The 13,352-nt window shown below is 41.3% G+C and overlaps 1 protein-coding gene across 5 annotated transcripts in view; it reads right to left on the reverse strand.

Annotated features, from left to right (window-relative positions):
- Positions 1–2,566: 2,566 nt before the first annotated feature.
- EIF4G3 (eukaryotic translation initiation factor 4 gamma 3) overlaps positions 2,567–13,352 on the reverse strand; it is a 379,715-nt gene continuing 368,929 nt past the window's right edge. For 3 of the 5 annotated variants that reach the window (XM_025384549.1, XM_025384551.1, XM_025384552.1), the window contains 4 exons: positions 9,681–9,827; positions 8,018–8,099; positions 5,592–5,738; positions 2,567–3,584 (listed from right to left, as the gene is read on the reverse strand). In XM_025384549.1, the coding sequence (XP_025240334.1) occupies positions 3,403–3,584; positions 5,592–5,738; positions 8,018–8,099; positions 9,681–9,827 (558 nt within the window). In that variant the 3' untranslated portion in view covers positions 2,567–3,402. The remainder of the gene's footprint in view (positions 3,585–5,591; positions 5,739–8,017; positions 8,100–9,680; positions 9,828–13,352) is intronic. The other 2 variants (XM_025384544.1, XM_025384553.1) reach the window with 2 other exon arrangements.

Below are 13,352 nucleotides of genomic sequence, written 5' to 3' on the forward strand. Positions count from 1 at the left end.
GGGGCGAAGACCCCCCCCCCCCCCCCACACCCGGGAAAAAAAAGGAAGCCCCCAAAAAAAAAAAAAAAAAAAAAAAAAAAAAAAAAAAAGGAGCCATTTGAAACAAAAAGATAGTACGTCAAAAACTCCTAAAACTTGTTTGGAGAGTGGTTTTAAAGCTCTCTTTGGATTTAATTGTTGCAAACAGCCTAGAATGAATTTTGAAATATAAAGAAAAAAAAAACTAACAAAGATCTGCCAGAGTAATAAGGAGCAGATACTTCTTAGTGGGATATGATGCTGATGCAGCATGTTAATAACCTTTAGCTTTCTGTTTTCATGAAGAATATGAGATCCATGAAAGCAGAGACTACTTTGGTCACTGTTATCCTATCTCCACTTAGTGCACAGTAGAAGTTGAGCTAAATATTGGTTGAACAAAACAAGTTCATGATGCATTTATGGGCTGGCTTATTGGCCTAGGCAAGAGCCCAAAATAAGTTCATTTTGAAAATTAGTATCATTTTCCTTTGTTAGAAATGACAAAATGTTCATTTACTGAATAGCCATAAGTTAACTGGTTAGAAAATAGGTATAAGCACCCTAATAAATGCACTAAAAGAGGCATTGGGTCAGGTGCGGTGGCTCACGCCTGTATCCCAGCATTTTGGGAGGCCTTTTGCTACAGCTTGAGGGAGTGCTGGCATATCAATGTTGGCAGTGTCACCTATTATATTAAAACAAGAATTGCCAAACCCTGTTTTCCAGTAAAAAGACTAGACAGGGTAATAATCTTGACAATGTTTAGCAATTCAGTTGATACTAGTAGGGGTCTATTATCTTACTTTGCTCATATTTTGTCATTAGGTAACTTCCAATCCTAGCACACATTCCGTGTCCACAGCAACAAGATACTCAAAGCTTACTTTGTAGTCTCTTCAGCACACTTCATGTTATAGGTGAGATTTCAAACATTGTTTCTGTCATTGTACTACAGATGTTTATGTCTTAAGATATTTTTCAACCCTTTAATTGTTCTTTCAAAAATATTTTTCTCTCTCCTCCATTCCTTACACTTGTTAATATGTAAAATACTGGCAACTAGGCCATCTCTACTACCTGAAATCCCTCCCTGGTCAGACCCCTGCAAAAAACAGCTACTGATTCTCAAGAGGCAGTTATCACCCTGTATTCCCCCAAACTCCCCCTCCCTCAACCCCTGTGAGTGCTGCCAATACCTTCTAAAAACTTCTATCACTCAGAAAAGATTCCTTGATCATAATCCTCTGCACTTTGATTCTGGAGTTTGTTTACTCAGCAAGACCCTGTCTCATAACAAAACAAAACAAAAGCAGCATACAGCAGGGGTCCCCAACCCCCGGGCCAACTGCACGTACTGGTCCGAGACCTGTTAGAAACTGGGCTGCACAGCCGGTGAGTGGTGTGTGAGCAAGCATTTCCGCCTGAGCTCTGCCTCCTGTCACATCAACGGCGACATTAGACTCTCACAGGAGCGCGAACCCCACTGTGAACTGCATATGCGAGGGATCTAGGTTGCGCATTGGGGACCACTGGCACACAGCATTACACCACTGAAAAATGGCCTCTGTGGGCTTATGTAGTGGGATCTTGTCTTGTGTTCAGCTACACTTCAGAAAAACATTTTATTGCTATAGAAAATTTTGTCCTTGTGTTTCACAATTCTTGCCAAGTCTCTTAATGTGGATATTTCTTCAGAGATGGAAGCCAGCAGAAATCTCTTATTATCCAGATACAAAAGACAAAGACTATTTATCTGGGAGTAGTCTGGCTTTCTTCACAAATACACTGATGGCCCACAAACAACTGAAATGGAAAACCATCTGTAGAGACTGCGACTTCATGAAAGGGTGGGAAAATTAGAAAGCACAGCACTCCAATATCTGTAGGAGAAGCAGAGGCCAAAGCAGAGGCCCACAGTTAGCTTTATACTCACCAGAATGCCTTGAATGAGGTTGGAGTTCGCAGACAATGTGATTTTCATACATGGTATTGGTTTGATTTAAACCCCACCCCCACTTTTATAAAAATCCCACCCCCACTTTTGTAAAAGCATAACATAGCTTTTGGTTTTATTCATTCTTTAGAGGACATCTTTGGGTTTCTTAAGCATTGCAGGCAATTGATGGAAGATTTTAAAATCAGTGGTAGCGGCAGTCTCCAAGTGAATTATTATCCTGAGTCCTGATACATACAGTGGAAAACTTAGTTATCTAAAGGACTGCCCTGAGGTTTACTGTCCTGAATGCATTTCTAGTTAGTGTTGGAAATAAGTTTCACTGGACTCCCAGTGGGGCATTCCCACCCAAGCATGAGTGCCCTCCTTACCCACAAAGTAGCTTGCCTTTTCAGTGAGTAGAGACATATACATACATACATGTGCATGCACATACGTGCGCACACACGCACACACACACACTCTCACTCTCTCTCGTTTTCTCTCTCTCACCTCAGGAGTGATTTGAATTAGACAATAAATAGCCAGAGAGCACCCCCAGGAATGGGCACACATGCAGCAGCTGTCCAAAGGAGAAGTCACTTTACTTTCTTTTAAACTTGCAATGTTTGTCTTTATTTTGTTCTTTATATTTTCAAAGTGAAAAGAAATAGTATTGAGTCAATTTCTTTTTGTTTTTTTAAATATTTGTTCTATGTATTTACAAGCCTTAAAGTTGCTCTAAAGATTTCCAGAATATTAAGAGTACTTTTCTCAGGGTAGCACTTTTTTTTTTAAACAATTCTTGGAGTTCTGTGGTCCACAGCATTTCCTTCTGTTTCAATGTTATGTATGTTTTGATTACTATTGTGATTTTTTAAGTTTTCTGAAGCAAGCTGAGAGGCAGGCAGAAAGATTTGATGCCAAAAAAAAAAAAATCTTTCTTACCTTGTTCACCCCAAACTTTCTCAAATCTGGACTAAATGCTATACCTTAAAACAAACATGAGGTGCATCTTGAAGGGGAGGGAAATTTATTTCTCTGCTTTTCTATTATACAAGTTGTTTACAGAAACTGCAAATTAAAAAATTACACTGGCATTTGCAGTCCTTAAAATAAATTAAAAGTTCTCAACTTTTTTTTTTTTTTTTGCTAAACATTTTTTTTTAGTCCTTGTTTAAAAACAAAAGATTAAAACAGAAAATATTTTCTATAAATAATACATGTATTTTGGTTTTAGTGCTCCCGCCCTAAGGTTTGAAGTTTACTTTTTTCCAGTACCTTTTTCCTCCATGATCACCTTTTTTTCTCTTTCCCCTCTCCCACTCGTGCACACGTGGGGGTTTCTGCGAGAATTGGCCTTGCTGCACTGTGATTGGCGAAGACGTGAAACTTTTTAAAAAAATACTTAAATTGTTTCTTTTGTTTCCTTTTGTGTATTTGAAGTTTTAGTTATCCTCAGACTCCTCTTCTGCTTCCCGCAGCCACGTGAAGAATGCCGTGACAGATTTCAGGGCCACGCCCTTCCCATTCTGCTCCGCAGGGTCCTTGCTGCTCTCCCATTTGTAGAAGGCATCCTCGGAGATCACCTCCTCATCATACAGGCAATCAAAAAACATTCGCAGCAAATCTGCAAGGAGGTGAAAATAAACTATAAGCTTTGGGACACTGTAGTTATGAGGAAAAGAATGTATTTCAAAATAATGAATGACTGAATAAATGTGCATTAATTCCCCCAGAAAAAAGCAATAATGACAATTCACCATACTTGCTCTTGACAGTATAAACAGCCCAACAACTTGTTCAAAGAAGAGGAAAAAAATATTGAAGCAGTCTAAATTATTTTTTATTCCTATTATTTTGTTCAATTTGAACTTCCTTTCTTTTTCCTTTTTTTTTTTTTTTTGAGAGACAATCTTGTTCTGTCCCCAGGCTGGAGTGCAGTGGTGTGATCTTGGCTCACTGCAACCTCCACCTTGTGGGTTTAAGCAACTTTCCTGCCTCAGCCTCCCAAGTACCTGGGATTACAGGCACCCGCCACCACGGTCAGCTAATTTTTGTATTTTAAGTAGAGACAGGGTTTCACCATGTTGGCCAGGCTGGTCTCAAACTCCTGATCTCAGGTGATCCACATGCCTCAGCCTTTTTTAAAAGATTTATCTTTGTAATTATATTAGTCAAGCTAATATTATCAAATTATCTGATTCACGGTAGATTGTCTCTTCAATTACACTATAAGGATAATTTGCTTTGATCTTTTCCTTTATCTCCCAGAGCGATTCAGCAGGACTAGGGAAGAAGGAATTTTACAAAAGCAAAACTAAGGAAGTACCAAAGAACTACTTGAGTGCTCTCTCTCATAGCTATGTACTGCCCACTTTAACAAACTCCAACTGAATTTTCAAGATGTAATAAAAATCACTAGTTAACACTAAGTATCACTAAGACTTAAGTGTACAGGTTACTTTGTTTCATTAGCCAAGAATTAATCATAACACTTAACTAAAAACTATTCTGAAACTCCTTAGTAAATATACCATGGTAAATAAACTATACTTAGGGTCTTTGTTGGGTGTCTAAAGATTCTAGAGTATCACCCTCAACATCATTAACCATCTTCATGCCCTAGACCTGTGATGTCCAATATGGAAGCTACTAGCCAAACATGGCTATTTAAATTTAAAGTCAATAATTCAGTTCCTAAGTCACAACAGACATATTTAAGTATAGGACTGCCACATGTGGCTCATGGTTACCATACTCAATGGTATGAATATACTTCCATCATTGTAGAAAGTTTTGTTAGGCCTGCCCTGGAATGGGGATGAAATAACCTAATCTAAATAGTTTTCTTGTTGTGATTTTTTCATACAAGCATATAACAAATTCTTTTTTTTTTGGATGGAGTCTTGCTCTGTTGCCCAGGCTGGAGTGCAGTGGCACAATCTTGGCTTACTGCAAACTCCACCTCTCAGGTTCAAGTGATTCTCTTGCCTCAGCTTCCCGAGTAGCTGGGACTACAGGCACACGCCACCTAGCCCATTTTTGTATTTTTTTTTTTTTTTTTTTTTTGAGACAGAGTCTCACTCTGTCGCCAGGCTGGAGTGCAGTGGTGTGATCTTGGATCACTGTAACCTCCGCCTCCTGTGTTCAAGCGGTTCTCCTGCTTCAGCCTACCAAGTAGCTGGCATTACAGACGCGTGCCACCACACCCGGCTAATGTTTTGTATTTTTAGTAGAGACGGGGTTTCACTGTGTTAGCTAGGATGGTCTCGATCTCCTGACCTCATGATCCATCCGCCTTGGCCTTCCAAAGTGCTGGGATTACAGTCGTGAGCCACTGTGCCTGGCCAATTTCTGTATTTTTAGTAGGGACGGGGTTTCACCATGATGGCCAGGCTGGTCTTGAACTCCTGACCTCAAGTGAGCTGCCTGCCGTGGCCTCCCAAAGTGCTGGGATTACAGGCGCGAGCTACTGCACCCGGCCAAATTCAGATTTATTAAAGTTAGTTATATGAGTTTTTGTTATTAGTGATTCTTTTATTGTCCAATGTTCAAACCCTAAATCATCTCTAAGTCCTGGCTTGGATAAATCTCACTCATTGGTTGGATTAACTGTAACATGAGATAAACTTACTGGCAGGTTGATCGAGTTTTACTATCGATGCTTGTAGTGCATAAAGTGCTTGCAGTTCCTTCTCTGTATCTGAGTCTAGGTACTTGAGTAAGATCGGCACTCTCTGCTTGATAACAGCAGTGTCCACTCTGAAGGTAGAAGAGTCGGCTAAAGATGATAGAAGAACTAGGAATTACATTTAAGGAGTTAACATAGAATTATCTTTAATTTTCTTTCTTTCTTTTTTCTTTTTTTTTTGTGAGACAGAGTCTCGCTCTATCGCCCAGGCTGGAGTGCAGTGGCATGATCTCAGCTCACTGCAACCTCTGTCTCCCAGGTTCAAGCGATTATCCTGTCTCAGCCTCCCAAGCTGCTGGGACTACAGGTGCTTGCCACCACGCCTGACTGATCTTTTTGTGTATTTTTAGCAGAGATGGGGTTTCACAATGTTGGTCAGGCTTGTCTCGAACTCCTGACCTCAGGCGATCCACCTGCCTCAGCCTCCCAAACTGCTTGGATTACAGGCATGAGCCACCACTCCTGGCCTCTTTCTTCTTCTTCTTCTTCTTAATTTTGTTTTTTAAATAATAGAGACAAGGTCTCACTATATTGCCCAAGTTGGTCTTGAACTCCTGGGCTCAAGCAATCCTTCTGCCTTGGCCTCCCAAAATGGTAGGATTACAGGCATGAGCCACTGCACTTGGCTCATTTTCAATTTTCTGAGTACAAAGGACCCATATGGCTCTACAAGAGAAGAGGAGGGCAAGAAGGTCTAAGGCAAATATTTTGAAATCCAAAATGCTCTGAAATTATTAATGAGACATTCTCTCACAAATAATAAAAAACATGGAGGGGGATGTATTTTGAATGCTGGTTTCCCTCGGGGTAGCATACCCAATTATCTTTAATTATAATGAAACGGTGACAGTGGTTTTATGACAAACTACAAAAGCAAAATTAATCAAATGTCTTACCATAAAAAAAGGTAAGTGAGGTGATAGATATGTTAATTAATTTGATTCATTCATTCCACATTGGACACATATATCAAAACATCACATCGTACCCCATAAACATATATAATCATAATTTGTCAATCAAAAATAAGTGAAACACAGAGTAGGAATTTCAAGTGAGTACTTAAAAAAAGCAACATAAAAAAAGCAACATTAGAAAAGGAAATTAAAGTGACACTTAATACAAATCTTTTCAGAAGGGTAAAATAATTGGAACCATTTTGTTATTACTAGGATAAAAATTAACTGTGGCAGTGGCAGATAGCATACCTAAGCCAGGCCTTTTGCGGGAAAGGAATGATAAAAAGGGGCTGAGAAATGAAAAGCATCCTCAGTGTGAAGACACATAAGGGCTTATATTATCTGTAAGTTATCACTAAGACACAATTTTGTTTTCAAAAGCAGACTTTGTGCTGGGCCTCGTGGCTCATGTCTGTAATTCCAGCTGCTCAAGAGGCTAAGGCGATAGGATCCCTTAAGCCCAGGAGTTCTGGTCCAGCCTGGGCAACATAGTGACCCCCACCATCTCAAGAAAACAAAAACCAACAGCTTTTGGACTTCCCAACTCGAATTTTAAAACATGAAAGTCTTATGATGGTTCTATGGATACTGAAAATGATTTTTAAAAATTTCATGAAGACTTTCTACTTAGCTTTGTTATTTATCTCATTAAAGAACATTGAAAATAAAGTCATTGTAAATCTTAAATTACAATTCTGAAGCTATATTAAGTGGCAGGAAGCTGTCTTCAAAAATAATACAGACAGACTTGAAATTCTGAGACATCTTTTGTGCTGATGAATTTTTTTTTCTCACTCCAGTGACAGAAGTATGAATTTCTATCTGAAACTAAAGAGATGTCTTCATTGAATAATGTTAAATATTGTATACAGCTTGGAATATTTAGGATTTCTACTGATCCTAATCCTATCAATATTAATAATTCATAAACCAGTAAAAGTGTCTTATCATATAAAATAAAGTCAATGAAGAACAGGACAAACTATTGGTATTTTTTTCTTCGTGTATGTACTTATATAAAATGACTTTTTTGATGAGAATAACCCTATACTGATAATTAGATTAAGAATATTCAACCCATTCATTGTAATTCATGATTGGAAGGAGGCGGCAGCCCTGAATGTTAGAGGTGAAAAGATAAAGAAAAAGCTACACACAATGTAGTGAAAAACAACCCAAGGAGCATGCAAGGCATGTGGTAGCTGGTTAGATCTGGGTTCTCTGTAGGCGGAAGAGCTATTTGTCTCCATGCTTGAGACAACCAGGCATCACAGACAGAAAGGACAGTGCACAGAAAAGTGAGCTACATAGGTCAAGTTTTGAAAACAATGTAACATCAAACTGTATACTTAGTAGCTGACATAATGGGGATTTCAGATGTTATGAGCTGCCTTCAGAAATGTTACTTACCTATAATAGCTGCTTTACAAACAGCAGTCATTAAAGCTCTAAGGAATGTAGGTGAACTCATCTGGCTTTCGTCTAGATTAGCCTGAAGTCAAAAAGAAATAAAACAATTAAAGATAACCTTGCTTAGCCAGGCACAGAGGATCACACCTGTAATCCCAACACTTTGGGAGGCCGAGACAGGAGGATCACTTGAGGCTAGGAGTTGAGACCAGTCTGGGCAATATAGTGAGACCCTATCTCTACAAAAGCAAAACAAAACAAAACAAAAAACCCTGGTATTGTGGTACATGCCTGTGCCTGTGTTCCCAGCTACCTGGGAGACTAAGGTGGGAGGACTGCTTGATCCCAAGAGTTTGAGGCTGCAGTAAGCTATGACTTCACCACTGTACTACAGCATGGGTGACAGAGCAAGACCTAGTCTCAAGAAAACAAAAAACAGGCCCACTGCAGTGGCTCATGCCTGTAATTCCAGCGCTTTGGGAGGCTGAAGAGGACGGATCACCTGAGGTCAGGAGTTCGAGACCAGCCTGGCCAATATGATGAAACCGTGTCTCTACTAAAAACACAAAAATCAGCCAGGCATGGTGGCAGGCAGAGGTTGAGGCAGGAGAATCGTTTGAACCTGGGAGGTGGAGGCTGTAGTGAGCCAAAATTGCACCACTGTCCTCCAGACTGGGCGACAAGAGCAAAACTCCATCTCAAAAAAAACCGAAAAACAAAAAAAGATATCCTTGCACACCAGAGAAATTATCCTCCTGAAAATCAGGACCAATCTGGCACTAAGAACAACAGATGAGTCACTTTTTTTTGTTTTTTGAGACAGAGTCTCACACTGTCATGCAGGCTGGAGTGCAGTGGTGTGATCTCAGCTCACTGCAACCTCTGCCTCCCAGGTTCAAGCGATTCTCCTGCCTCAGCCTCCCGAGTAGCTGGGACTACAGGCGCCTGCCACCATGCCCAGCTAATTTTTTAGTACTTTTAGTACAGACATTACACTATGTTGGCCAGGCTAGTCTCAAACTCCTGACCTTGTGATCTGCCCACCTTGGCCTCTCAAAGTGCTGGGATTATAGGCATGAGCCATCACGTCCGGACCACATGAGTCACATTTTTGCACATTCTTGCTAAAATTAAATATCCAATTCATTGAAAAATAATTTGGCTATTGCCAGTTCTATATGCAAATATTTGAATTAAGAGTATTGACTTTTCAGGGTCCTCCCCACTGCCTATCCGCTACTCATTCAATTATACGGTGTTAAGTACTTGTACATTTGGAAGTACAACCACTTAAAAACATATTTTATTCACCAATAAATAATCCATATTAAGATAATCTACTCAATCTATGAAAGAATGACACCACAACTGCAGTGTATTTTCATGACTACTTACTCAGAAGCATGTAACTATTTTTACGTGTGCCAATACTGCTTTTTCATCTGAATTTTAATGTGAATTAAAGTTAATCTCAAGCATTACTTAACCCCTTTAAGTGGTGAGAAAAATATTACTCTTTTCTAAGGATGGCAAAACAAAAGCATTTAAAAACTAATCATTAAGGTTAAAAACTCATGAAGTGAACAGATAGGTAAGCGAATTAAGGGGATCCCACAAGAATCTTTCCTTAGAGATATCAGGGAAGGTGACATAGTCTTTATACCTCTACCCAATCAAAGATCTGTTCATCATTCGCTTTGTCCTCAATAATGAGTTTCTCGAGTCGCTTATACAGCTCTTCGGCAGACAATTCTTTCTTTGAAAGTGCTTCAGAGGAACAGGGACTGTCAGACTCTATGAAGTCCAACTTCTGAAACATAAAAGGAGGAACATATTAATATATTAATATAATTCTATGTTATTATCATCCTGAGAGAAGAACAAAGTCATAGGTTATGTCTTCTATTTTACACGGAAGCAGAATGATCAGCAGAGGCTATTTTATGTTTGTAGTTGTTTCTTTTTTGAGACAGGGTCTTGCTCTGTCACCCAGGCTGGAGTTTGGCTCACTGCAACTTCCACATCACGGGCTCAAGCAATCCTCCCACCTCAGCCTCCTGAATAGCTGGGACTCTAGACCTGCACTACCACAGTTGGCTATTTTTTTGTATTTTTAGTAGAGAAGGGGTCTCGCCATGTTGCCCAGGCTGGTCTTGAGCTCCTGAGCTCAAGCAATCCGCCCTCCTTGGCCTCCCAAAGTACTGGGATTACAGGCATGACTCACCACGCCCAACCTGTTTGTATTATAGTTTTGAAAGACTGTAGTCCACTATCCTTCTGAATATTTTTCCAACTTCTCATACTGTGTATCTTAAAAAGGAAGGAAATAAACCCCCTATAATTATCTCTAGGCTATGGTTACATGCAAATAATCTTGAGCTTCAATCTTCCCCTTAGCTGCAACATAGCTCTTTAAGGCAGGATAGGAGCCCTAGAAAAGGGTAAAGTTTCACTCCCTTTCTGCAACCTATGGTTTAACATTAGTATTGGTACTCAGCAAACTCGATAGGTTAATATTAGGTTAATATTAAACCTATAGTTTAATATTAGTATTGGTATCAAAACTCGATAGTTTTGGCTTTGTTAAGTTATGGCCATTTTGAATATAGGTGTGAGAAATGATGCTGTAATTGTTTAGCATGTAGATACATAGTTTTAAAAAATCTATAATCAGTCTGGGTGCAGTGGCTCATGCCATTAATCCCAGCACTTTGGGAGGCCAAGGCAGGAGGAGTGTATGAGTCCAGGAGTTTGAGACCAGCCTGGGCAACAAGGCAAAACCCTGTCTCTACCAAAACAAATACCAAAATTAGCCAGGTGTTGTGGCGTGTGCCTGTGGTCCCAGCTATTCAGGAGGCTGAGATGGGAGGATTGCTTGAGCATGGGAGGTTGAGGCTGCAGTGAGCTGTCACTGCACTGCAGCCTGGCAGTAGGGCGAGATCCTGTCTCAAAAAGAAAAAAAAATCTATAATCAAAATTATTCATAATTTTCAAGGGACTAAAGAAATGAGGTATGTACGTATGCCTTGCTTCACGTGGCTTCTTTACACAAAAACCATAAAGATGAATATACTAAGGATTACTCACATTAGGTTTTCTCTAATACCCTTGAATACTCTGGTATAGTCCTGTACCCTATCCCCAATCCACAAAGTGAAAACCACTGTCTTGAATTCTGTCATCTGATTGTTCCATTTCTACCACTTATGTAGCATCTCTAAATGATACTTCCCAATAAGGTTTTATTATTTATTTATTTTTGACTTGAGGTCTCATGTTGCTAGGTTGGACTTGAACTCTGGGACTCAAAGATCCTCCTGCCTCAGCCTTCCGAGCAGCTGAGACTACAGTGTGTACCACTGTACCCAGTTCCATAAGGTTTTAGAAATGTGGCTCAATATTACAAACAATTTTTCTGATTCAGTATTGGTTAACTATATATCCAATCCATGATGCTCCAATATATGCAAAAAACCACAACATGAAGGCCATAAGCTTTTAAGCAAACCGAAAGTCAAGATACAGGCCAAGTTTTTTTCAACCTCATTTTTCAAACTATACTCTAAACACTTTTATATATTCATTTTATTATGTACATATTATTTTGCCTTTTTTTCTTTTAAACTGAAAGAAAAAAAATATTTATTTATTTAGACATAGTCTTCCTCTTTCGCCCAGGTTACAGTGCAATGGCACTAGCACAGCTCACTGCAGCCTTGACCTCTGATTGCTTTTTTTTTCTTTTAAACTGAAGTCTCATATTTATTTATTTATTTAGACAGGGTCTTGCTCTTTTGCCCAGGTTACAGTGCAGTGGCACTACCATGGCTCACTGTAGCCTTGACCTCCCAGGCCAAGTGATCCTTAGCCAACTAATGCAGGAACAAAAAATCAAATACTGCGTGTTCTCACTCATAGGTGGGAGCTAAATGGTGACAACACATGGACACATAGAGTGGAACAACACACACGAACCTATCAGAGGGCAGAGGTTGGGAGGAGGGAGAAGATCAGGGAAAATAATAGGTACTAGGCTTAATACCTGGATGACAAAATAATCTGTACAACAAACCCTCTTGACACAAGTTTACCTATATAACAAACCTGCAAATGTACCCCGACCTTAAAATAAAAGTTAAATTTAAGGAAAAAGAGGAGTCAGGGAGAGGGAGTGGAGGAGGAGGAAAGAGGAGAGAGGGGAGAGGAGAGGAGAGAGATAAGAGAAAGAGAGAGAGATACTATTGATGGCAGTGGCTGCTGCCATTACGCTGGCTGCAGCAGGGAGGCGCAGCTGCTGCTGTACACTGCATGGAGCTGGTGGGAGCCCTGTCCCTTCTGAGTTGGGATGGGAGCTGCCTGTGCTACTGCAGCCACCCAAACCACAGCTGTAGACCCAGGCCTCCTGCTCTATGGAACAGGTAGAAGCCCTGCCCTTCTAGAGTCACCCAAACCGCAGCTATGGATCCGAGCCTCTCTGTGCTCTTGGGGGATCAGAGAACAGGCAGGATCTCCCCTCCTGGGTGCTGTCACAGCTGCCTGACCCGCGGCTGCAGACCTGCACCTCCCGTTCCACAAAGCAGGCAGGAGACGGGACAAGGGGGAGCCCTGCCTCTTCTGAGTTGGTGGGGTGGGAGCTCTGGGGTGCAGCTGTGGCTGCCCTCCCAGGCATGCAGGACCCGGGCATCTCCGCAGTCTGCACTCTCAGGTGCCCCAGGAAGGATCCCCTGTCCCTGCAGGCTCAGGGGTGTCTGCTCTCTGATCTTGGAGTGGGGTTGGGACCAAGCCCCAGGGCCATGAATGGCAGCAGGAGGCAGACAGAGTCCTGGGTAGAAGGGGGCAGGGTCCCCAGTAAGGCCTCACCCTCAGGCCAGGGAGGACCTAAAGGCTAGGGGCTGGGGTGCCAGTCCAGCAGACTGGAGTGGGGCATCATGGTGCCTCTTCCAGGCCCAACCATGGCTGCCTATGGACCAGTCGCCATGCATTTCCTCCCCTCTGAGGTATAAAAGCCCTGGGCTTAGCCAGAGCAGGGCAGAAGATGGCCAGAGGACAAAGAGGGCAGAGAGATGATGGGAGGACCAGCTGCAGAGAAGAATGCCTTCTCTGCTGAGAGCTACAGAGATGACCTGCCAGCAGAGAGGAGCTACCCTCTCCACTGAGAGCCTCAGAGACGTGCAGAAATGGCCAAATGACCTGCCTGTGGAGAGGAGCTATCCTCTCCAGAGCCATGATGGCAGATTACAGGCTCGTGGGATCACAGGCGTGTGCTACCACACCCAGCTAATTTTTGTATTTTTATTAGAGACGGGGTTTCACCATGTTGGCCAGGCTGGTCTCG

Source organism: Theropithecus gelada, chromosome 1 (assembly GCF_003255815.1).
Source record: "Theropithecus gelada isolate Dixy chromosome 1, Tgel_1.0, whole genome shotgun sequence".
In the NCBI taxonomy this organism is placed as follows: domain Eukaryota; kingdom Metazoa; phylum Chordata; class Mammalia; order Primates; family Cercopithecidae; genus Theropithecus; species Theropithecus gelada.